The following is a 26,587-nucleotide window of genomic DNA, read 5'->3' as shown; positions in this document are numbered from 1 at the left end:
CCAAGGCTATAACATCATGCACTTCCTTGTCCAAGTTCATAAGCATGCTTCAGGTTAAATGCTGCCTTCTGAAAACCACACATGCAGAAAGGTCGGTCCTTGACAGAGACAGAATCAAAATCCTTTGCATAAAACCAAATTAAGTAAAACAGATGCAGTGGCACACCCCTGCCATCCCAGCACTTGGGGGGCTGAGGCAGGTGAATCAGGAATTCAAGCCAGTCTGGACTAACCAGGCCCCATCACTAAACAAAATAACAACAACAACAAACAAATTAAGGTATGCAGATAAGAAACCCTGGGTAAGATAGGAGGGGCAATATTCCATTTCACATATGAGAATTAGGCATTCTTAGCAATAAATTTATGAATTTGTTTTACAGTTATTATTTTATTTGTGTGCATGGCTATGGGGGAGTGCAACTTGTGGGAATTGGTTTTCAGCTTCTCCCATGTGGGTTCCAGAATCAAACTCAAGTCACCAGGTTGGTGGAAAACACCTTCACCATCCCACTGGCCCATTTTTAGTATAAAACTCATTCCTCAACACTTAAGATTTATAGATTGATATATTTATCTTTATTTATGTACAAGTGTTAATGTAGTAGGCTACTGAACTATGGTTATGCCTTTAATCCCAGCACTCAGATCTCTGTGAGTTCGAGGCCAGCCTGGTCTACAGAGCGAGTTTCAGGAAACGCACAAAGCTATATAGAGAAACCCTGTCTTGAAAAAACAAACAAAAAAAAAAGTATTTCTAAGACTATTTGGATAAAACTGGTCTCTAGACCCGCCCTAAATTCCTATCGGATGTGATCCTGAGCTACAGGTTGACTGTCTGACCTTTAACTGTTATCTCTCCACTTCTGTAAGGAAGGCTTGCACGTGGCAGATTTCCGGTGCTGCATTTATTTTTTTCCCTTAAAAAGGCCAACTAGGGGTCAGGCTGCTTCTGGCTAATGTGTTTGGGACAGTCCTTGGTCAGTTAAAGATTCCAATTGACTTATTAAGGCCTCTTGAGAGTTTTTCTTTTCCGGCATCCCATAACATTATTTAATAACTTTATTAGGAGAGGAAGGGGGAGGAGAAAGAGGAGAGCCGGGCCTGGAGAGAGAGAAAGATGGTGGTGGAGGGGGAGCAGAACAGAGAGAGAGAGAACAGAGAGCAGAGAGAGAGGGTGGGGTCTTCATGTCGCGCGTACATAGTCGCCAGGGCCCCTGAGCTGCGCATGTGCGGGAGTGGGGGGCAAGATTTTAACACCTTGAATTTACTTTGTAGCTGAGGATGGCCTTGAACTCCTGATCATCTTGCCTCCAACTCTCAAGTGCTGGGACTCCAGAGATATGCTGCCATGCCCAGTGAAATCGTTTGTGTGTGTAGCTCTTAGGATCCGTTAAGCAAGACATTTATAGTGAGACAAGTTCCAAGGGAAACGGTTCAGGACTCCATCTGAAGAATACTGTCAAAGATTTTAAACATTCCGTTTCTTATATCCCTCAGCACAAAATGTGGGTCAGAGTTCCAGCCACCACAAGATAACTCCAACAGATTCTGCAACAACTACCAGTGACATTTAGGGGGGGAAAGATATTTAATAATGTTGATGCTTTGGGTTTGAAACTACTATATGATAAAAATGAATGCATTTTATTTTTAAAGTTGATTTCAGAGAAAATAGACCATATTTATTCAACAAATATTTACCTTGACCCAAATACCAAGCACTTGGAACTTAACATTGGGCAAAACAGGCTAAAATCTTATCTTCACAGAATTTATATATTTTGTAGGAAAGAGAGATAGGAAGCATACATACACAGGAACAAATAAGCACACATAGGAAAACTACAATTAAATGTGGCACATCCCACACTGGTTAAACACCAACATTGGATCTGGATGGATCACAAGGTTGTTCATTCCCATAGAGAACGGAGAAAGGTCTCAGTAGGCAGGCAAGGCTGGCCTCAGACTTACAGAGATCCACCTGCCTCTGCCTCCCGAGTGAGTGCTGGAATTAAAGGCGTGCTCCACCACTCCTTGCTTGTGGGTTCTTGTATCATTTCCTTATGTTTGTGTGTTTTGACAAGTCCTCACTAATCTTGGCTGGAAAATACTTTTTGTTTGTTTGTTTGTAAAGAAGATGAGTTGAGTTTTTAGTATGGTGATATGAAAAGATCCAGGGGGAAATTAGACAGGTGGGTTTTGAGATTCATGGGAAAGGACAGAAGAGACTGTGTTCCTGAAGCCATGGAAAGGCCTAGGAGACCGAAGGGCTGCTTCAAGAAAAGGGGGAAGGTGACTTCACTGGAAAGCTCTTTGTGGAAGTGAGAAGAAGACATAGAGGAACAAATTCCTCAACTGTTTGCCCTTAGGGAGAGTGAGGGTCTAGCCGAAAAGGAAATGGACTTCGCATCTGTGCTCAGAGCAAAGGCGTCTGTTTAAAACTACTGCATTCAAGCGTGAAGATTTTCTCCAGTGATTGTGAAGAGCCAGCAAACAAACACGCGAAGCCTTTAGCAAAGGCTGCTTCCTTCCAGCAACACAGATGCAGAGGTGGGACAGATAACAAAGAACAGCCAGACTCGGAAGCCATTATTTATAGGTTGAGGTTAGTTTTAAAATAAAGCTTATTTGGAGTCTAGAATAAAGAGTGTTTATATAGCCCCGGTACCTACATACCCACAGTCGCTCCCACTGAGTTATACTAGTGCGGCAGTCAACAAACACATGTATTAGAACTCAAGTCCATGGTGCAAATTCAGGCTTAGTCTACAATTGAAGGTACTGTTTGACAATGTGGGATCACATCTCCCCAACCCACTTGTTAAAATCCTGTAGTATACTGCCTCTTCATATTGGTGTCTGAAGTCCTCAGAAAAAGATTCTATGAGACTGAATGGCAGATTAGAACTTCCCAATTGCACAGTCAGACTCTTGCAGGTTATCTGGGCTACTTTCAGTCCCTTCAATAGCCATTCATTATCCATCCCTGTGGACAACACCCTAGCATCCTTTTGACTATCATATAAGACCTGTTCAAACGTTTCTTAGCAGACCACCAGATTCCACCAATCCAAAAGCTAAGAATGTCATCAGATAGCATCTAAAACTTGGAATTAGAATTTGCCGTGCTTTGCCTTAAGCCACCTACCTTTGGGCTCCCAAAATTAGGTAAGAGCCTTGATTTGTGACTTTCTTTGTTCTAGAAGTAATAGTTTCATGTAACTGCCCCCATAGAACAGGCTATGAAGGGCAATCTGAATCCCTCTTCCTCTAGGGCCAGGTGACTCATATTGGACTCAGAAAAAAAAAAAAAACTATCCCTTTTTTTCCTTTGAGGGAAGAGTTATTTTGCATCCGCATTCATTTAGTAATATGCATTTGGATTTCTCATTCTCTTGTCATAGATGAGACCTCATTTCCTATTAGGTCTGAATAATAATAACTCAGTACCATAGTCTATCGGTTTCACTTCTCAACAATGCCTTGACTGTTTAATTGGGGCAGGAAGTAGCAGGGGCTTGGTAGTAGCACTGAATTGCCAAAGACAAGATAGAATAAATCGAACAAAATAAGATAGCAGTTTATCCGTAACAAACAGCATAGACAAAAGCCATGTTCCATAATGGCCTGACCTATGGTGATCAGCACAGACAAATGATTCTTATAGTGGCATGACTTATATAGACCTTTGGGTACTGGCTAATCAATCATGGTGTTTTCAGACATAAAATAGATAAGAAGCCTACTGCATCTTGTGTGATCTGTATAAGTGGAAAATTTTCAAACAAATGAAAGAAAGGCTCCATTGGATCGTGGCAAAAAAGGAATCTCAGCTCATGAATCAATTCCAAGACTAAAGACAGTTTGTAGACCCAGAACCCTTTGAATGAAGAGATGGGCAGGTTCCCTTAAAGAAGGATCTTGATAAATTACCCTACAGGTATTACTGTTAGCCTTTCTCCAGTCTTTCCCCAGAGAGATATTTTACAAGGGTAACTGTACACTGGGGGAAAAACCCAATCAGACTTTCTGGGATCTATTAGATAATGATTCTGGATTGACATGGATTCCAGGAAACCCCAAGAATCATTGTAGCCCTCCAGTTAAAATAGAGGCTTATTAAAGTTATGGAATTAATGAAGTTTTGGCTGATGTCTGCCTCAGAGTAGATTCAGTGGGTCCCTGAACTCTTCCAGTGGTTATTTCCCCAGTCCCAGAATAAATAATTGGGATAGATATATTTAGAAGCTGGCGGAACTCTTACATTGGTTCCCTGACTTGGAGTGAGGGTTATTATGGTTGGAAAGGCCAAATGGAAGCTTTTCAAGTTGTTGCTGCCAGGGAGAATAGTGAAAACATTATTGAAGCCCTGCAGGAAATACAGAATAGGTAGTAGAGGAAAGCAGATTTAAATACCAGCTAAGGTCATGTGACCAGTTGCAGAAACAAGGGTTATGATTGCCATGAGTGTTTCTGTCATACTTTGTTAAGAATGTTGTTTGTACAGATATTTGTGCTTTCTCTCCTCAATGTCTTTATTTTGTAGCATAACATGAGTTGAGAGAGAATATCAGTGGTTATCATATTTAAGTTTTGAGATACTAAAAGAATGCCACCTATTCTAAAACTTATAATATCTTTTCAGTTGTACATGGTATAGTCACATTGTAGGCATAATTATGACCTGGTTAAATATATAATGCATTTGCTATTGTACATGAGCTATCTATAGAAATAATCATGACCTGATTATTATTTTCATGTGGAAGTTAGGCATGGCATAAAGATATAATTGTGTGTCAAGTTGACAAGGGGTGGACTTGTGATGGCTATACTTGGTTGTCAAATTGTTTATATCTGGAATTAACTAAAACCTAAGTGGCTTGGTATTCCTGTGAGGAAATTTTTTTTCCTTAATTAAATCACTTGAAATGGAAAGACCTGCTTTTAATCTAGATCTTTTGAGAGGGGAAGATACACCTTTAATCTGGGCCACATCTTTTAGTGGCAGCCTGTATAAAGGGCATGGAAGAAGGAAGCGCTCTCTCAGCTTGCTTACAGTCACTCTGGCTAGCAAGTCCATTCCTTGACTGGCGTTAGAGCTTACTTCTTTGGGAGTTCAGCATCTACTGAAGATTAGCTGAGACATCCAGCCCTGTAGATTGAACAAGTGCTGGGTTCTTGAACTTTCCATTGGTAAATAGCCATTGTTGTGGTTACAGGCTTACAGTCTATAAGCCATTCTAATAAATTCCCCCCTCTGTGTGTGTGTGTGTGTGTGTTCATTCTATCTGTTCTGTTCCTCTAGAGAATCCTGACTAATACAAAACTCTTATGATGTCAACTAGGACTATTATAGTTTGACACATTGTATTTAAGACTGTAATCAAACTTTTGTCTGTGTATGTTCATTTATTATAGCATCATTTGTTTAAGATTATATTTATGATCCATCAAGATGGTCAAGTGGGTAAAGGTGCTGGCTTCATAAGCCTGGAAACCTGTTCTCCATTACCAGAACCCACAGAAAGGTGGAAGGAAAGAACTCACTCTACAGTGTGGTCCTCTGACCTCCAACACTTGTACTCCATTCATCCACACATACACCATACATAATTACACACACCACCACCACCACTACACCACCACCACCACCACCACCCCTGTCACCACCACCATCATCATCAATAAAATACTTTTAAGTGATCATCCTTGTTTCACTGTATTTACATTGCCCTTTTGTTAAAAATGAGTTCAACCTATCAACTCCTTCTGAGCTTTTCTATTGATCTACTTATTTCCTCTTTTTGCTAATACATACTATCTTGATTACTAATAGCTTTAGTGTAAGTCTTGAGTAGGATTAACATAAGCCCTCCAACCATATTGTAGTCTTTCACCACTGAAATATCTTTTGTGTAACTAGTATTAAAATCTACAATGTAACATGCTTGAAATTTGAGTGGGACTATCTTGCATCATATGGGCAACTGACAGCTTCCTGGGAAATGGAGAAATGGCCTCTTCAGGGATGACCCTCTTCCTGATTATTCAATACAAGGTTCTCAGCCCTGAAATATACACACAAACAACAAAAAACAAGCTCCTCAGGCTGCATTTATATATCTGTGCATACATGTATGTATGTAACAATAATAATCATAGAAAAAAAGGTTATCAATTTGTGAGTTGAGGGGCACAGAAGGGATGGAGGTAGGGTACCTGGGAGGGCTGGAGGGAGTAAAGGAAAAGGAGGAAGTAATTCAATTCTATTTTAATTAAAAATGTATTTAAAAAATATGATTTTTTTTTAAAGCTCAATTTAGGAAGAATAGACATCTTGACAAGAATGGGTCCTCCTATCTAGTTTCAGGAAGTTTTTGTTGATGATTCTTATGGACCTCTTATGCAAAAGAGCAAATATTCTCTAAAGATGATTTTACTTCTTCCTTGATAATAATATATATTTTATTTCTTTCTCTCTTATTCTATTACTAAGAAAAACCCATACACACTTTTTATTTCTGTTTTTGAGACAAGGTATGTTGAGCAGGCTGGCCTTGAACTTGTTGTGAGCTAAGAATTCCTGAATTCCTGCTTGTTCTGCCTCTATTCCCAAGTGCTTGGGTTACAGATGTGCAGTACCACACCTGGACAGTATGCGGTTTAAAAGCAACAGCCAGGGAGTGGGTCTGGAGTGGTGACTCAGGGTTTGCAAACACGTGCTGTTCAGTTATGAAGTGAGCTCAGAACCCAGCATTCAAGCAACAAGCTGGGCATCATGACACCTTCTCCTAGCCTGGAGGGGGGCGGTGGTATATAGGTGCACACAAGTACATTCACACACCTGTGTATACACCTACACACAAATAAATGCAAACTAAAAGTTAAATAAATAAATGATCTTTGGAAAACAGCAGTAAATGGGTACAAATTTGTCTTGTTTTTGATGCTTCTGTGAAAATTTCGAGTTCCTCACCAGTTATAGTGCTAGTTGCAAATTTGGGGTATAACTTGGCAGGCTGAAGAAGTTTGCCTTCTCCACTTCTCAGGAATATGACTATCATTTTTTCCTTAAGGCTGTCTGTGTATGAATTTTGGAAGGTGAAGCAGCTTTGCACACCAGAGATAAATTCCACTTGGTCAACGAAATTGGAGAGATCTCATACTAGCAACTTAACAGCACACCTAAAAGCTCTAGAACAAAAAGAAACAAGCTTACCCAAGAGGAGTAGAGCACAGGAAATAATCCAACTGGGTACTCTATTCAATAGAATAGAAACAAAGAGAACCCTACAAAGAAGTAATGAGACAAAGCTGGTTCTTTGAGAAAAATCAGTGAGATAGACAAACCCTTATACAAACTAACTAAAAGACGGAGAAGGAATATCCAAATTAACAAAATCAGAAACGGAAAGGGGAACATAGCAACAGACATGGAGGAAATCCAGAGAATCATTGGGTAATACTTTAAAAATCTGTACTCCACAAAATCTAAAATAAATGGATCATTTTCTTGATAGACACCACTTACTAAAGTTAAATCAAGATCAAATAAACAATTTAAATAACCTATAACCCCAAGGAAGTAGAAGCAGTCACTAAAGTTCTCCCAACACCAAAAAAAAGAGCCCATGGCCAGAAATCTAGCAGACTTTCAAAGAAGAGCTGTGTAGCTGGAGTTTTTCTCCAGGCCCACAGTCAGGACAAATCTCTGTCATCCGCCAGTCCCACAGCCACTCAGACCCATCCAAGTAAACACAGAGACTTATATTGCTTACAAACTGTATGGCCGTGGCAGGCTTCTTGCTAACTGTTCTTATAGCTTAAATTAATCCATTTCTATAAATCTATACCTTGCCACGTGGCTCGTGGCTTACCGGCATCTTCACATGCTGTTGTCCTGGCGGCAGCTGGCAGTGACTCCTTCTGCCTTCCTGTTCTTTCTTTTCTCCTGTTAGTCCCACCTATACTTCCTGCCTGGCCACTGCCAATCAGTGTTTTATTTATTGACCAGTCAGAGCACATAGAGACCATCCCACAGCAGAGCTATCACCAATACTCCTCAAATTATTCCAAAAATAGAAATAGAAGGAACATTGCAAAATTCATTTTATGAGGCCACAGTCACTCGATGCCCCAAACACAGAAAGATTAATAAAGAAAGAGAATTACAAACTAATTTCCCTCATGAACACTGATGCATAAATACTCAATAAAGTACTTGCAAACTGAATCTAAATAATACATCAAAAAGATCATCTACCATGATCAAGTGGACTTCATTCTAGAGATGCAGGGATGGTTCAACAAACAAAAATTAGTCAATGTAATCCACCAGATAAACAAACTGAAACACACACACACACACACACACACACACACACACACACACACGATCATCTCATTACATGCAAAAAAAGCCTTTGACAAAATCCAACACCCCTTTATGATGAAACTCTTGGAAAGGTTATGGATAAAAAGGACATGCCTAAGCATAATAAAGACAATTTGTAGCAAGCCTATAGGCAACATCAAATCAAATGGAGAGAAACTCAGAGTAATTCCACTAAATTATCAGGAACAAGAAAAGGCTGTCCACTCTCTCCATATCTATTCAATATGGTACTTGAAGTCTTAGCTAGAGAAATAAGACAACTGAAGGAGAACAAGGTTTACAAATTGCAAAGGAAGAAGTCAATGTATTGCTATTCTCAGTGATATGATAGTGTACATAAGCGACCCCAAAAATTCTACCAGGGAACTCCTACAGTTGGTAAATCACTTCAGCGAGATGCCTGGATATAAGATGACTAAAAAAAAAAATCAGTAGCCCTCCTATATACAAATGACAAATGGACTGAGAAAGAAACCAGAAAGTAACATCCTTTACAATAGCTACAAATAATATAAAATATCTTGGGGTAACTTTAACCAAGAAAGTGAAAGACTTGTATGATAAGAACTTTAAGTCTTTGAAGAAAGAAATTGATGATATCAGAAAATGGAAAGATCTCCCATACTCTTGGATCAGTAAAATCAGTATAGTAAAAATGGTTGTCCTACCAAGAGCAATCTACAGATTCAATGCAATCCCCAGTAAAATTCCAACACAAGTCTTTACAGACCTTTACTCAACTTCAGATGGAAAAACAAAACCCCCAGCAGAGCTAAAACAATCCTACACAATAAAAGAACTTCTGGAGGTCTCATCATCTTTCAAGCTGTACTACAGAGCTATGGTAATAAAAACTGCATGGTATTGGCATAAAAACAGACAGGTTGACCAACAGAATGGAATCAAAGACCTAAACATAAATCTACACACATATGGACACCTGGTTTTGTTTGTTTGTTTGTTTGTTTGTTTTAATGAAGCCAGAAATACACTGGTAAAAAGACAGCATCTTCAACAAATGGTGCTGGTCACACTGGATGCCAGCCTGTAGAAAAATGCAAACAGATCCATATCCATTATCCTGCACAAAACTCAAGTCCAAGTGGATCTAAAACCTCAACATAAAATCAGATATGCTGAACCTAATAGAAGATTTGTAGGGATGGGAACAGAAGAGATCAGGTGGGAGGTGGGAAAGTTGGAAGGAGAGAGTACTAGAAGAGATGACAGGGGCCCAATGTGGAAACCTAGTGCAGTGTAAACTCCCTGGAATCTTTAAGAGTGACCCTAGCAAAGACTGGTAATAATGGGGGATATAAAGCCTGAGCTGGCCATCTTCTATAAGCAGGCAAGGCTTCCAGTGGAGGGACTGGGGCACCAACCCAGCCACATCGCCTTTGACCTACAAACTGTCCTGCCTACAAGTTGTGCTGGGGTAAAGGTGGCAAAGTAATTATGGGAGTGGCCAACCAGCTTGAGACCCAAACTATGAGAGGAAGCCCACACTGGACACTGCCTGCAGTGCTAGAACCCAGAAGCCCAGAGATCTAGGATAGAACCCAACATGACTGAAGGAAAGAAAAAGGAAAAATTCCAAGAAATTATGACTGGTGTTCTGCTGTACTCATAGATCAGTGCCGAGCCCAATTGTCCACAGAGAGACATCACCCAGAATCTGAAGGGAGCAAATGAAGACCCATAGCCAAACACTAGACAGAGCCAGGAGAGCCCTGTAGAAGAGGAGGAGGAAGGATATTAGGAGCCAGAGAAGTCGAGGACACCGAGGACACAGCCCACAGAATCAACTAAGCAGGGTTCATAGGCACTCACAGAAACTGAGGCAGCACACACAGATCCTGTATGGTTATCAGTTGAATTAGGTCCTCTGCATATACATTATGCTTGTGTAGATGGATGTTCTTGTGGGACTGCCAACAATGGCAGTGGGGGATTATCTGATTCTTTTGCCTGTTTATGGGACCCTTTTCCTACTATTGGGTTGCCTCATCCAGGCTTAATATATGTGCCCAGTCTTATCGTAACTTGTTATATTGTATTTGGTTGATATCCCTGGGAGGCTTGCTCTTTTTTTTTTTTTAAGATGAGTGGATATGGGAAGAGGGATGTGTGGGGAGTACTGGAGGGAGGGGAAACTGCAGTCAGGATGTAATGTATGAGAGAAGAATAAAAGAAATATATATATTTCTTATATATAATTATATGAAAACATTTTTAAATAAAAAAGATACATCATAAAAATTCCACTTGGTCATGATGTATAATTAATTATATTTGCATATTGCTTGACTTGATTTTCTAAGGTTTGTGTTTAAAAGTTTATTTATTTAACGTGTATAGGTGTTTTGCCTGCATTTTGTTTCTATCTGTGTTTTGTTTGTGCACTATGTGTGTTCCTGGTGTCCTTAGAGGTCAGAAGAGGATGTTGAAGCCCCTGGAGCTGGAGTTACAGATGGCTGTAAGAAGTCCTGCAGGTGCTGGAAATCAAAGTCGAGTCATCTGGAAGAGCAGTCAGTGCTCTCTGAACCATCGTTCAATCCATCTCTCCAGCCCGTGTTTTAGTCTTGCTTGGATATTCATGGCAAATATTATGCTGTAGTTTTCCTTGTAACGTCTTTATTGACTTCAGGGTAAGGGTCACACTGGCCTCATAGACTGAGCTAGGAAGTAGCACCTCTATTTCCATTTTCTGATAAAGATTATAGAGAAGTGATACATGTTTTTGTTTTTGTTTTTTAAGAGTGTGGCAGAGTTGACCAGCAAGCCTGTATAGGGCTGATCTTTTTTTCTTTTCTTTTCTTTTTTCTTTTTTTTTTTTTTGGCAGTGTTATTATTAATTCAAAGACTGTTCTCTTCTTACGTGAAATTTTATAGAATTTGCTTTTAAAAAATTGGTACATTGGGCTACAGAAATGGCTCAGTGGTTTAAAGTACTGACTGTTTTTCCAGTGGACCCTGGTTTAATTCCCTGCACACACACACACAGCAGCTCACAACCTTCTGTAACTCCAGTTCTAGGGGATATGATGCCGTCTTCCGGTCTCCACAGGCAACAGTCTTGCATGTAGAATACAGGGACACACATTAAATAAATAAATAAATAAACGTGTGTGTGTGTGTGTGTGTGTGTGCGCGCGTGCGCGCGTGCGTGCGTGCGTGTGTGTGTGTGTGTGTGTGTGTGTGTGTGCTCGTGTGTGTGTGTGTGCGCGCAGAGGCTGAGAAGGTGACTTGGTGGGTAAGAATGCTTGTTTTGCAAGCATGAGGATCTGAATTAGAATCTCCAGCACCCACATTAAAAAAAAAAAAAAAAAAAAACTAGACATGGCTGCAAGTATCAGTAACCCTAGCAATTGGCTGGCAGAGACAGGAGGACCCCAGAACTCATTGACCAGTTAGCCTAGTCCAAAAAGCATGATTTTTTTTTTCCAGTAAAATACCCTGTTTCAAGGAAACAAGGGGAAGAGCAATAGAGGAAGATATTTATATCCTACTCTGACCTCCAAAAGAGGAAGACAATTATAACGTGCTCTGACCTCCAAATGCATGCAGGAGGGACCTGCGCACTCATCTCTAGGCAAAACATACATACACCATATGCCATATACACAGAGGGAGGGACCCCAGGAGAGGAAGAAATTGTTACGTTCAATTGAAAGCATGAAGACCATGAACAGTAATTTTTAATAGTGTATTTATTTTGTTGTTGATTGTTTGAGACAAGGTCTTGCCATGTAACTGGCCTTAACTCCCTATGTAGCCCAGGCTGGCCTCTAACTTGCCACCACCCTCTGTCTCTGTCTCTTTTGTTCACAGTATACTTTTATTATCATCCTAATGTCCATGGTTTCTGTATTGCCGGCTTCCTCTTCCTGAGGACTTTTTTTTAATTATTATTATTCTTAGTTGGCCTGGCTAGAGACATCACTTTTATTGGCCTTTCAAAAGTAGCCTCTGTTTATGTTGACCTCCTCTTTTAATTTCCTGGCTTTACTCTCACTGGTATCTGTTCAAGTTTCTGCTGTTTCTGGTCCTCTGTTTACTTTGGATTCGCTCGCTCTTTCTTTCTGCTCTGATAAAGTGGAAGCCTTGAGTCTTGATCCGTGGTCTTCTTTTCTCACTCGGGCGTTCAGTGCTAGAACTTCCAGTGCTGCTTTCCCCGAATTTTAAACATTTTGAGTTGTGCTTTCATTTGACTCAGGGTATTTTTTAATATCCTTTGAGCTTCCTTGCTGAACCCTAAGTTATTAAAATGTATCTTGTGATCTCCAACTATTTGGGGATTTTCCAGGTATCAGTGATTCATTTTGCTTTTTTCTTTCTCCCCTATCTTCCTCCTTTTTTCTTCATTTTTTTTAAGGCAGGGTCTCTTATAGTTAAGACCCAAACTCTCTGTGTAGTCAGTGGTGACCTCATCCTCATCCTCCTGCCTCTACCTCCTAAATACTGGAATAATAGGCATGCATTACTATGCTTGTTTTATTGTGCTTGGTGATTCGTTTTACTTTAATTTATCCGTAGCCTGAGACATACATTGTATGATTACTGTTTTTAAGTGTGTTAAGGTGTTTTTATGGCCTAGAATGTGGTTTATCTTAGTGTATGTTCCATGTAACTTAGAAGAGTGTTCACACTGCTGTCCTTGGATGAAACTCCTTAGATTTTAATCATGTCTAGTTGACTTACAGTTCTACTGACTTTGGCTATCTCCTTTATGATTATCTGCTGGATAGATGTGTCCATTTCTTTTCTTCTTTTTTTGTAAATGTTTATTTATTACGTAATAGTGTTCTGCCTGAAGGCCAGAAGAGGGCACCAGATCCCATTATAGATGGTTGTGAGCCACCATGTGGTTGCTGGAAATTGAACTCAGGACCTCTGGAAGAGCAGTCAGTGCTCTTAACCTCTGAGCCATCCCTCCAGCCCCTAGATGTGTCCATTTCTGACGAAGGAATATTGAAGTGCCCATCATCCCTTCTCACTGCAGCTTTATTCATTCTGCCTCATATACATCAGTACTCTAGTGCTCTTCAGTGTCCATAAGGATCATTACACCTTCTTGAAGAATTTACTCCTAGCTCCAAAGAGTACTCTGCCTAAAAATAAATAGAACTATTCTCTTTCCTTGACCAATATTAACATGATATATCTTGCCTTTTACTTTTAATCTATATAATTCTTGAATTAAGAAATATGTCATTTATTAGCCAAGCAGTGGTGGTACACGCCTGTAGTACCAGCATTTGGGATGCAGAGACAGTCAAATCTCTTAGTTCAAGACCATCTTGGTCTACAGATTGAGTTCCAGGACAGCCAAAGCTATACAGTGAAACCCTGTCTCAAATGTCTCAAACAACAACAACAAAACAAAAATGTCATTTATTTCCAGTACATGCATGAATTTTAAATCTAATATGAATGCTATATGTGTGATTATATAAGAACATTATAAATATAGAACCAAAATTTACCTAACAATCTAATCTACCCAGCATCTTAGGCAGGGAAAAGTTGCTGAAAATTCACGCAGCAGAAGAGGGCAGTAAAACTCAACAGAATATTCTCGAAGACATAAATATGCTTTATTTCCCTTTTATAGAGTTTCTAAAAAAAATTTAGACACTAACAAAATACATTTTTATCAGAAACATATATATGTGTGTGTGTGTGTCCAAATGCACAGAGAAACACTAAATTTCTGTATAATTTATAGCTATAGTTGTTATATAATAAAAATCTTCCAAAGGTGCATCATTACCACCGTGCTTTGCCATATGAAACCGATTGACTTGGGGACATTCAATATCCTCCTGTGATCAGCATTCAGCATGTGCCTACATATTTTATGCTAGCATCCCAATGTGTCATAAGCAATCAATTCCAAGATGTTTTCCCTTACATCCTTATTTGGACTTCCTCTCAAAACTGCTCTTGTCCTCAAAGTCCAAGTTTCTTTCTGAGTTGTATAACTCAACAGGCACACAGAGCTCTCTTTACCTCACATTTAAAGTTACAGGTTAAATCAAGTAATTGAACCCTACAGATGTTTTTAAATCAAACTTCCACTATGATTGTGTTCCAATGTCTTTAAATTTCAAATAGATTTAATGTGATTATTCTCTATGCCCTGTTTTTTCTTCACTTTTGAATTCATAACCTTTTTTAATTTTAGTTTTTAGAGACAGAATTTCTCTGTGTAGAGCTGTCTATCCTGAAACTTGTTCTGTAGACCAGACAGGCCTCGGAAATCCACCTCCCTATGCCTCCTGAGTGCTGAGAATAAAAGCCAACACCATCATGCACTGCTTTCCCCTGCTTTGTGATAATCTATTTTAGAACATCAGAATAGGCCGGGCGGGCAGTGGTAGCTCACACCTTTGATCCTAGCACTTGGGAGACAGAGACAGGTGAGTTCCAGGATAGTCAGGGCTACACAAAGAAATCCTGTCTCAAAACAGAACAAAACAAAACAAAAACACATCAGAATATACTTCTCTACATAGTAGGTAGAGAACTGATATGAAGTTAGTTCTCAGAAGAGAATGGGGGTGTTCAAAAATCAATTCACGATTACCCTGTAAGATATGAGTACACTGTCAAGAGTTAAGAGTCAGAATCAGTAGTTCCAAGAAACTTACAGTGTGAGCACGTGCAATCCACTCACTTAAAAACAGAAACCAAGAACGCCTTAGAGGAACTACCAAAAAGGAAAATCATCTGTGCATTCAGCTGAAATTTCACACAGGAATCAGTGCAAAAGGTTGGGAGTGCCATAAGCAGAATGATTAAAACATGACTAGAACAAAGGCGCTGGATGAGACGCAATTTTAGTCACCATGTCTCACATAGAACCAAATTAGCATGCACGAAGCAAACAGTTAAAAAAAAATTCCATGAGTATTTTTAATTTCTGCAAGACTTCCACAGATGGAGGTGTTTGGTGTAGTTTTCTAAGTCTTGTTTCTGGTCGTTTTTCCCCCCATTGTTTTATTTTTCCCTCCTTAAATTTTCTGTTTGTTTTGTTCTGAGCCCGGAGCTTGCAGTGTTGCCCAGCCTGCATCAAACCGTTTTCCTGACTTCATTTTCCCGAGAATATAATTTAATTTCAGATTGTGTGTCTTCTTCTCCTCCATTCATGCTAAGGACATAAAATTGAATTGTTTTAGTTTCCTAGCTTTCTTATTTTGCTAGTTTCTCACTATTCCATCCTCACAAACTCCTCCGTGGCCACCACCAAACAGCAGAGTGACATTCAGGACTGTCAAAATCACCTTTCTGTGCAATTAATTTCCTACCAAGCAATGTTTCAGAATGAATTGGGTTTTTAAGGCTAGCCAGAAGAAGTCTAGGTACCAAAAAATAAGGATTATCTTTTGATCCATTGCCGTAACACACCTTCTTGGAAACGTGGACAGAAAAAGTTAAAAAAAAAAAAAAATCTTTAAAAAACAAATTCTTTTTTAGTGACATATCCTGTGAAAAGAGTTGTTGACCAAAATGATAAAAGCTATTTAACAGCAGGGAGGGGAAAAAATACCTTAAAGCAATCCCGTGGGCACTTAGCATTCCGATGAAGTGAAGCTCAGCTCAGACTCTGTCCCCGGGAATCGCCGGTGCTAGGGGCGCAGAGCCTGGGGGGGGCAGTTCTGTGAGAGACCTCGCCCTACTCCCAACAGGACAGACGTGGACCCTGACAGCAGCCCTCTCACTTCATTAAAAATAGAATACATTAAAAACGGCAGCTGAGTGTGTGCGCTCCGAACAGCACGCACGTCAGACTGCGTCCTAGCCGCGGGGAGCGGCGCGGGGATTCCCTGCGCTGGGACCTGGGATCCCGGGAGGGGAAAGCTGTAGTGGCATCCCTGAGCTCCTCGGTTCTCCACCTGGGGCACTGGATGCGGGACTGGGAGGAAGCCGGGGACCCCAAAGAGAGCCAGCGTGGGCGCAGGCACAGGAACCACTCCGGGCGCCTGGAGGGATGCAGAGGGCGGCGCAGTTCTCTTGGCACCACCTGGGGCAGCCGAGGGCAGCTTCCCGGCTTCCCTCGTCTCGGTTTGCGTGGGTTCAGAGCCCTGCCCCCGCTGCCTTGCGCAACTCGCCAAAGGGGAGAGTGGGGAAAGGCTGTTGGGGGTAGGGGGGAGACTGGGCGGAAAGAACCGGTCATCAACAACGTCACGTGGGGGAGGGGACGCTTCAGGCATAAAAGCAAGGTTCTCCCCGTTAGCAGCCAGTTGTCAAACTGCGAGCAGAGAGCTTCTGGAGTGTCAGAGCCTGCCCACGAAGGAACTCAACGCTGCGTCCCGCCAGCTCTGCCACCACCGCCGCCGTCGTCCCAACCTCCGCGATGCTCCTCCGAGCTGTGCTGCTCTGCGCTGCCCTGGCGCTCAGCCACGCAGGTGAGTGGCCCCGCGCCCTTGGGCGCCCGCCCGATCTCCAGCTCAGACCCCTTTTTCTAGGGCAGGGGGGCTGCGCAGTGGTAGTTAAGAGGCTGGACCACTTGGTTCTGGAGGAACTGCAAGGATGGCCGGTTTTTGCCACTGGCTCTCAGGTTATGGACCAATTACTCAGTGGAGCAGAGAGTCACTCTCCTTTGAAAAAAGAAGAAGAAGGAGAGAGGGGCATGGGAGGGAGGGAGAGAGCAATAGCCATAAGAGTTTGCAGGTTGTCATTATGGTAAGACAAGATATGATCAATACACGTGAGGTGTATGTGTGGGGCGACTGAATAGGAATGATTGCTTTAAATACCTGCCAGTGCTTTTCTGCCCTCAGAAAAGTCCAGAATACATTTTTTTGAAAAGATTTTCAAGATGTTAAAAGTAAACTCTTTTACTTTGGTTTTCTTCACATTAAATTTTGACTAACATACTAGATTGATCCATTTTAATTTCGAAAGTGCTACTTAACAATTCAAATCTGAATTCTAATTCGTCTAAGAAGTTACTGTGAAAATGATAGTAATGTCCGCTATGAAGTTAGGTCCTCTGCTGTTGTTGCTTAGAAAAGGAAATTGCTATTTCTACATTACAGCCATTTGATGAGACAGACTCATTAAAGCAGTCTTTATTTCTGGGACTACCTGTGTATTTCTAACTTACCATTGTAAAGTTGACCGGTGGGAACACAATTCAATCCTGAAGATGAGGATGACCAAGAGTTAATTACAGGCTGTCTTATTTTTTTTTTTTTAATGTAGCAAATCCTTGCTGTTCGAACCCGTGTCAGAACCGAGGTGAATGTATGAGTACAGGATTTGACCAGTATAAATGTGATTGCACCCGGACAGGATTCTACGGGGAAAACTGTACTATTCGTAAGTTCCTCCTGGGGTTTCTTCCTTTGGAATGGGGCCACATCCAGTTACCATCATTTTGTATGTTTGTCTTGTGGAGGGTACCCACTAATTTCTCCCTCCTGCTCACTCTCTCTCTCCAGCTGAGTTTCTGACAAGAATCAAGTTGTCGCTGAAGCCCACCCCAAACACAGTGCACTACATCCTGACCCACTTCAAGGGAGTCTGGAACATTGTGAATAACATTCCTTTCCTGCGAAATTTGATCATGAGATATGTGTTGACGTGTAAGTACAAACCTCCCTGGTTTCCAGCATCCTCCAACAAAAAATATGCACTAGAAACCCAATCCAAAAAAAAAAATATTCCCAACCTTTTCAAAATGGCTTGGAAATACACCATTTCAATTCTCTCCCCCATCCCCCAAAATGCCCAAAAACTGACCTGTGATCCTGTAGTCAGGATCCTATTTATGACCTCCAACCTTCATTTCTGTGGAGGAAGTGGGCTTCACTTGTTTATTGAATACCTATGGCTCAGAAAATTGTTCTGAAAACAAATGGTTGGTGCAGGTTTGGGTCAGAAAAGAAAGCAGTAACTTTCTATAGTTCTAAGTGATGGCCTTGCCCAACTGTATCGGTCATCAGCTATGGATCAGGGAGTGGGTGGTACCTGAAAAAAATCGAGACTACTGGAGCATAATGTCCTGTGTAAAGCTTTAGCTGCATTGAAGATGCATTTTCAGTTGCCCTTTAAAGTGTAGTCATTGTAAACCAGGGTATCTTTGTCTGAGTCAGATCCAATCTCTGTGCTTTGCACATTGTACAACGATAATTAACATTCACTTGTTTCTTCATATGAGGGCCAATGCATTTTTTTCTTTAACATTCCAGCCAGATCACATTTGATTGACAGTCCACCAACTTACAATGTGCACTATGGTTACAAAAACTGGGAGGCCTTCTCCAACCTCTCCTACTACACCAGAGCCCTTCCTCCAGTAGCTGATGACTGCCCAACTCCCATGGGTGTGAAAGGTGAGTGGAAAGAAATAGAGACGGAGCAAACGCAGTAACACCGGGTGTGTGGTTAGAAAAGATGACCTTAGTTGTCACTTGTTTAAAGCTGTAATGCTTTTGTCCTTAGTATGGTATCCACAGAGGATTTTTAAAGTGCCTATTCCATAAAAGTAAATCTTCATTGTGATATAGTGTCTTAACATTAGTATATTGTGTTAAATAGAATTGATGTTAGTTGGAGTTGATAAAACTATTCAATAGGTTGTTCCCCAGTATCTTAGAACTTCATTTGTAGTCTTGGCAAGAGAGTTCATTGCCTGTAATCTCAGTATTTGATCGATTTCAAGCAAAGGTTCACCAGTAAGGCCAAGGCCAACCTGGAATAGAGAGTGAGTTCAAGTCCAGCCTAGGGTACAAGCACGAGACTGTGCCTCAAAGCCAAACCATTTGATTGGTGTTATGATCCTCCAGGAGATCCTGTTCACAAGTGATGAATGCTCTCGTGAATTAGACCAGTTATCTGCTTGCTTGAACAAATATATGAATGGGTTTTAACTTTAGAGTTTTCATGTTTTAGGAAATAAGGAGCTTCCTGATTCAAAAGAAGTTCTGGAAAAAGTTCTCCTAAGGAGAAACTTCATCCCTGACCCCCAAGGCACGAATATGATGTTTGCATTCTTTGCCCAGCATTTCACTCATCAGTTTTTCAAGACAGATCAGAAACGAGGACCTGGATTCACCCGAGGACTGGGCCATGGGGTAAGATAGGCTTAACTCAGAATTAAAGCAAATCCTTAGGAAATGCTGACATCTTGTCATGCCAAACAAATCACACCCATTTTTTTTATACAAGTGTAATGCCTACTACAACCATAATAGAGTGTTCCATTTTTCATTCACTGGTTTAGTAAAAATAAATAGACATACACAGAGATGTTTTAATGTAAACTTTCCTTACATTTTGAGTTTAAATTTTGGTCTACAAAAAAAAAAATGCTACAACTTCCAAAAATTAATTAATTATTGGTAACAGTGGGAAGTAAACTTAGAACTTTGTGATTGCTAAGCACTGGGCACTGCCATTGAGGTAGAGGAGCAGCACTCCAAAAAAAAAAAACAAAAAAACTGTACACTGATTATGCCGCTTTAAATAATATAAAAATATCATGGTTATACTGAGGCATGTGCCATATTTAATATAAGATACTAATATTATTCAACATAAAGAGACACACAGGGGTGGACTGAGGGGGCAGAGGGGAAGAGGGAGAGGGGGGAGGAGGGGAAGAAAGAGGGGAGGCTGCAGTCAGGATGTAAAATAAATAAACTAATTAATGAAAAAGAGACACACAGGCTTGTAGCTCAGGACGACAAATTATTTTAGTATTTTGTGGCTATGAAAAAGTCATCTGTTGGGCTTGGGATAACTCAGTGTTTAAGAACAGGTGTTGCTCTTGCAGAGGACCCAGCATTAGTTCCCCAACACCCACGTGATCGTTCACAACCATCTGTAACTCCAGCTGGTTCTAGGGGATTTAATGTCCCTTCTGATCTCTTTGGGCACTGGGCATGTACATGATGTATATACATACCTATAGGCAAACACTCATGCATGTAAAAATAAAATAAATCTAAAAAAAATCACTTGTTGAATTTTAAAGACAACTAAGTCATCAAAATTTACGAACAAATGTTCGTAAGACATCAATAAATTGAAATCTCTCCATAATTTTCTAGGTGGACTTAAATCACATTTACGGTGAAACTCTAGACAGACAACATAAACTGCGCCTTTTCAAGGATGGAAAATTGAAATATCAGGTATTTTCCTTGTATTTTAGGAAATATCATTTCATTTACATTTATATTTTAAAACTGCTAGCCATGTTGGTTTGTCTGTTTTAACTCTGTGCTATTACTACTGTTGTGATTTAGGTCATTGATGGAGAGGTGTATCCTCCTACAGTCAAAGACACTGAGGTGGAAATGATCTACCCCCCTCACACCCCTGAGCACCTGCGGTTTGCTGTGGGCCAGGAGGTCTTTGGTCTGGTACCTGGTCTGATGATGTATGCTACGATCTGGCTTCGGGAGCACAACAGAGTGTGCGATGTGCTGAAACGGGAGCATCCTGAGTGGGACGATGAGAGGTTATTCCAGACGAGCAGGCTCATACTGATAGGTGAGCAAGAGAAAATCAGCAAGACCTTCTCCCCAAGCCAAAGAAAAACCTCACGTGTTACCTTGGCTGTGTTTTGACTCCTTCTTGTGAATAGTGAGAATGAGCACATGCCTGATAGCATACCTCCCATTTGATAGTAAGGAAAAATAAACCCTTTTTGTGTTGTGCCACAGGAGAGACTATCAAGATTGTGATCGAAGACTATGTGCAGCACCTGAGCGGCTACCATTTCAAACTCAAGTTCGACCCAGAGCTGCTTTTCAACCAGCAGTTCCAGTACCAGAACCGCATTGCAGCTGAATTCAACACACTCTATCACTGGCACCCTCTGCTGCCTGACACCTTTCAGATTGAAGAGCAGGAGTACAACTTCAAACAGTTCCTCTACAACAACTCCATCCTCGTTGAACACGGACTCACCCAGTTTGTGGAGTCATTCACCAGACAGATCGCCGGCCGGGTAAGCATCCTTCCTGAAAAGCAAGAACAAGCTGGTCAGTAGCTTTCAAATTTCTGTCATAGAGATCATTTTTCCTTTTACTAAAAGAACAACCAGATGGTCTACTGGTTCTCGAAACAGGAAGCCTGGGAGGTTTTTGAAAGACCACGGTTTTAGTCTACAATTATCAAGCAAATAACAACACATTCTCTTAAAACTGATACCCTAAAAAGCTTGCCATCATCTGATAGATCACAGCAGGAAATATTCAGGCTTGTCTGTGAGCTTATTTTTTGTAACTGTAAAAGGCAAATTCACTACAGAATAGCAGTGTTGAGGTCAAGACGTAGGGCAACAGGAATATGCCTAAGAAGTGCATTTTCTTCTTCATTTTACTCAGGTTGCTGGGGGTAGGAATGTTCCAGTTGCAGTAAAAGCCGTGGCCAAGGCCTCCATTGACCAGAGCAGAGAGATGAAATACCAGTCCCTGAATGAGTACCGCAAACGCTTCTCCCTGAAGCCCTACACATCATTTGAAGAACTTACAGGTGAGAGGTGGTTTCTGAAATTCCTAAAAGGATCAAGGATTAAATGGGAAAAGAGGAAAGTGAGAGAGAATTTGGTAAGGGGTGAGCCTCCTCCTTTTCCTCCTCTTCCTTTTCCTCGTCCTCCTCCTTCTTTTCTCCTTTTTAAGGATTCAGTTGATTGAGAAGGAGGGATGGGAATAGGAGTGGGCTAGTGAGCAGGGGAAAAGCCTATGCTCAACAACCAGAACTATTTCCTCCTTTTCCTAGTTTGACATGCCTGGATCTCTATCTTCTTTACCTTCCAGGAGAGAAGGAAATGGCCGCAGAGTTGGAAGCCCTCTACAGTGACATCGATGCCATGGAGCTGTATCCTGCCCTGCTGGTGGAAAAGCCACGTCCGGATGCTATCTTTGGGGAGACCATGGTAGAACTTGGAGCACCATTCTCCTTGAAAGGACTTATGGGTAATCCCATCTGTTCTCCTCAATACTGGAAGCCAAGCACTTTTGGAGGAGAAGTGGGTTTTAAGATCATCAACACTGCTTCCATTCAGTCGCTCATCTGTAATAATGTGAAGGGCTGTCCCTTCACCTCCTTCAATGTGCAAGATCCGCAGCCTACCAAAGCAGCCACCATCAATGCAAGTGCCTCCCATTCCAGACTAGATGACCTCAACCCTACAGTGCTAATCAAAGGGCGTTCAACTGAGCTGTAGAAGTCTATTGGTCATATTTATTTATTTATATGAACAATTTAATTTAATTATTTAATATTTATATGGAATGCCCTTTTCACTTAACATCTTCTATAACAGAAGGCAATGTTCTGAACCATGTTACATTTGTGAAGATTCCTGTGTTTGTACTTTAAATATGTGTTGCCCTCAAGTGAAAGAGAGAAACAGCTTCCAGTCTTTCACATAAACCAGGGGGAAATGAATTTTGATATCTTTTTACTTGAATTTCAGCTCATAGTATATCTTAATAAGAACAAAGGAAAGATGTTTGAATACTTAAATGCTGTTACAAGATGAAAAATGCTACAAGTGTCTACACTGTTGATTATGACTCTTATCTTCCATGCTACATTGGGAGCAGCTAATGTGGAAATTTAAAGATATCTTGCTTATTTTTTAATCTCAGAAAACAAAGGGCATAAGTTCAGCTTTCAGTGAACATTTAAGGTAGATATTGCCAACAAGTTCATTTTTTAAAAAAGTCTTGAATAATTTGAAATGTCTAAATTGAGAATTTGAATTACTTTTCAAGGCTCTTACTTTCTTAAGCTATTGAACTTGGACCCACAACAAAAAACAGTTATTATAAACAAAAATCTCTAAACCTAGTAGCAATTACATTGTGATTGATGGTTAAAATACTATGTCAGGGATTTTCTTTTCTCAGTGGTAGTGAAATGTTACTTACTGGGATGGCAAGACTTTCCTTGTAAGTCAAGATGCCAGCATAGGAAGGTGGTGGAGCCCCTGTTGTCCTATCTTAAGAGTATGTTCTTTAAAGAGTTTGTTTATATTGGAATCAAGCAAAATCTTTAGCAACAAAAAGATTTACAAATAAAATAACCAAGGACAGAGAAGGAGTCTGAATTAAAGATCATATTTGAGATTATACTTCTAAAGGAGACTTTCTGATCCTTGTATGATGCTGGCCTGGTACTCAACAGGTTTTTGCTGTGAGGTTAATGACTTACCAAGCTGGACTTAAGCAGTTTTGCTCTTGTACAGCATGATGTTAACAATTCATCTCACAATGCAAAAAGTATCAGTGGCTTTGTGAGCTTCTTCAAAGCGTTGAAATCTATTCTGGCGCATGCTACCTGAAATGCAGCGGGTCCCGTTCACTGAGTCCAACCTGGATGCCAGCACACTGCTCCTCTTACTTCCTTTTCTTGTCACCATTTTTACTATGAGAAACTGCTGATCAGTTGTTCTTTGCTATTTTCCGGGTTTTTTATTTTTCTTTGCTGTTTTCCAGGTTTTTGGTATCAGGTCTATTCTCTCTTTAACCTCTATTAATATTTTCTCTACTTGAAGTTTTACATTCAGGAAAACCTCAGCTCAGGACTACTAGGTACCTCCCCTTTGGAGGAATAAATTTATTTTAGGCAAAAGGCAGAAATTTTTACTTATAATTAATTATACTGAAGGACCCTACCAAGATATGAGAGTACCTTATATGGAAATGTAAGGGGTTCATGACCAGAAAGTTAAACATTCTTGTTGTGAAGAATGGCTTTCTTACTTAGAAACCAAGTCAGTTAGTGAGTAGTTCTGGGCAATAGTAATAAATATAAAACAATAATGATGATAATTCTACATCTCATTATCAGCTGAGGTACTGTATATTACTTAATTTATTAAGGATAATTATGTCTTTTGACATTATTGTTATAAACTATGTTTAAGCCTACAAGTGTTTGTTTTTGCATTATGTCAGAATCAATGTACTTTTTTTTGTGATTACCTCTCTGAATTCCTGTGTAAACAATCAAACAAAATGATGAGATTAATGTTCGTGGATAACTTTTAAGAAGACTAGTCTGGTATATTGAGAAGTTTAAAGCTGGAATTTACCCACATAGCAGACTGCAGAGAACATTGTCTTATGTAAACATGTTTCAAAGACCGACATTTTTGACATTTTGAAGGCCCTGTAGATGCTTTATTAATTATTTAGATTACCTTATTAAGAAATTCTCTTCAAAGCACTATAGGCATTAGTATTCATGAACCAAGAACTGATTACAGGTAATATTTATGTAAATAACTGAAAATGTGTCTTAATAATAGAAGAAATTTATTTTATTACAAAGAAATTACAAAATATTTTAAAGATTATATGCTTAAAAGGTTTAAGATGGAAAAATGATCGACTTTAGAAAAATTGTATAAAAATTTTTAATGTCATTGATTTTTTTTTAAACAAGCCAACTTGATTGTTGTGAACATGAACCTGCTGAATGAACCTGGAAATTCAGGTTAAGTGTGTGATTGTTACAATGCCTGAGAGAAACGTGTATTTAAATTAACTTATGTTTAAAAAAAAAAAAGGAGACTTAGAACAAATGCTTGTTTATTTTTATACTATTTAAGAATTGAAAACTTGTGAAAATAAAATTTGATTGTTTCTTTATATTTTTGCATGGCATTGATTTCTCTGAATGATGATCCTTAAACCATAGGAGTGAAATGTAGCTTTAGTGGTAGAGAGATTGCCTAACAATTTAGGAGGTCCTGGGTTCTATCTTCCACAATCAAGAAGAAAAAAATCTAGCCTGTCCCTTAATGAAATAGCTCTGCCCTTGGTCCCATGGACTCTTCCAAGAGTCACTATTTATTATCTCAGTTGCTGAAGAACTGTTGACATATGTGCTTCCTGCTGTACGAGACACAACAGGCGCTTTCATTGCCTCATCTAGAAGAAATACAATGTATAAAAGGCAGGCTGGGCAGGTGATGGGGCTCTGTGTGCGAAGGTGCTTGCCCTCAACCCTGATGACCCGAGTTCAATCCCTGAAATCCATATGGTGGAAGGAGAGAACTGACTCATGAGTTGCTCTCTGGCCTGCACACACACACACACACACACACACACACACACACACACACACACACACACAAATATAAACGTATTTTAATTTTTTAAAAAAAGACAAAGACTAAGATGTGTGTTATAAAGTAGGCACAAAATATGAAAAGGAAGTTCAAAAGAAAGAGAGATGGAGGGAGGAAAGAAAGAAAAGAAAAGGAAGAGAGGAGAGAAGAGAAAGACAATGGAAGTCGATCCAACATGCTGGTGCATTCCTTTAATTCCAGCACTCAAAAGACAGAGATGGGTGAATCTCTGTGAGCTTCAGGCCAGCCAGGGCTACACAGTGAGACTCTATCAAAATGAAGCAAAATACCGAAAAAAAAAAAAAAAAAAAAAGAAAAAAAACAAAACAAAACAAAACAAAAAACAAGCTAACAAATAAGTAAAAAAAGATAGAACCTCACACGGGAACACATTATACTCCGCTGGGCAAATCGCTGACACACTGTACATGGCTTCTTTGGTCTCCTTATTTTTTTGGCATCTTGGTAGTTTCTATAACTCCACAGGCCACACATTTCACACCTTTGCTGACCTTCCTGACCCTTGGCATTCTCCTTCCCTGGGATTCCTTTTCCCATCACATTGCTGTGCCCCTGCCTCTTGACCTCACCGCCAATACTTGCTGTACCGCTTCGAAGACCTTGATTTCCATCATGCTCCTCGACTTACCTAGAGTACAGGTTGCCTACTGAGCCTCAGAGCCTACCAGCTGACGTAAGTGTGCACTGAGCCCACTGCTGACCCACCAGGGTAACGTAAGGCATCATGCCATTATTTACCACCCACTTATGTCCTCACTTCTCTCTGCATCTCACTTAGAGTCTCTTGCTCATAATCACTCTCCATCTGCTCACTCTCCTACGTACTTTTCTATGCTGCTTTATTGGAACAATTTGCTTACTTTCAGCTGTTCAATGACTATTTTCTTTCTTCTTTCCTTTCTCCCGTGTGCACGAGCGTGCGTGCGTGCGTGCGTGCGTGCGTGCGTGCGTGCGTGCGTAACTTTCTAAATAGATCAGGTTTGTCTCTCACAGAGATCTACCTGCCTCCACCTCTGAATACTGAAATCAAAGGCATGAGCTATCATGCCCAGGTACAT

The 26,587-nt window shown here is 40.3% G+C and overlaps 2 protein-coding genes across 2 annotated transcripts in view; one reads left to right on the top strand and one right to left on the bottom strand.

Annotated features, from left to right (window-relative positions):
- Pla2g4a (phospholipase A2 group IVA) overlaps positions 1 to 16,026 on the bottom strand; it is a 277,980-nt gene extending 261,954 nt beyond the window's left edge. The window contains exon 1 of the mRNA XM_028874724.2: positions 15,957 to 16,026. The gene's annotated coding sequence lies outside the window, so the exon portion shown is untranslated. The remainder of the gene's footprint in view (positions 1 to 15,956) is intronic.
- Positions 16,027 to 16,763: 737 nt separating this feature from the next.
- Positions 16,764 to 24,599, top strand: Ptgs2 (prostaglandin-endoperoxide synthase 2). The gene is made up of 10 exons (XM_028874727.1): positions 16,764 to 16,815; positions 17,615 to 17,731; positions 17,854 to 17,997; positions 18,604 to 18,747; positions 19,307 to 19,488; positions 20,467 to 20,550; positions 20,665 to 20,911; positions 21,085 to 21,371; positions 21,751 to 21,898; positions 22,183 to 24,599. The coding sequence occupies exons 1-10, from the start codon at positions 16,764 to 16,766 to the stop codon at positions 22,590 to 22,592; spliced, it is 1,815 nt and encodes a 604-aa protein (XP_028730560.1). The 3' UTR covers positions 22,593 to 24,599.
- The last annotated feature ends 1,988 nt before the right edge of the window (positions 24,600 to 26,587 follow it).

This window comes from Peromyscus leucopus, chromosome 15 (assembly GCF_004664715.2).
Source record: "Peromyscus leucopus breed LL Stock chromosome 15, UCI_PerLeu_2.1, whole genome shotgun sequence".
Lineage (NCBI taxonomy): Eukaryota > Metazoa > Chordata > Mammalia > Rodentia > Cricetidae > Peromyscus > Peromyscus leucopus.
This window is presented reverse-complemented; position numbering and strand designations above follow the sequence as displayed.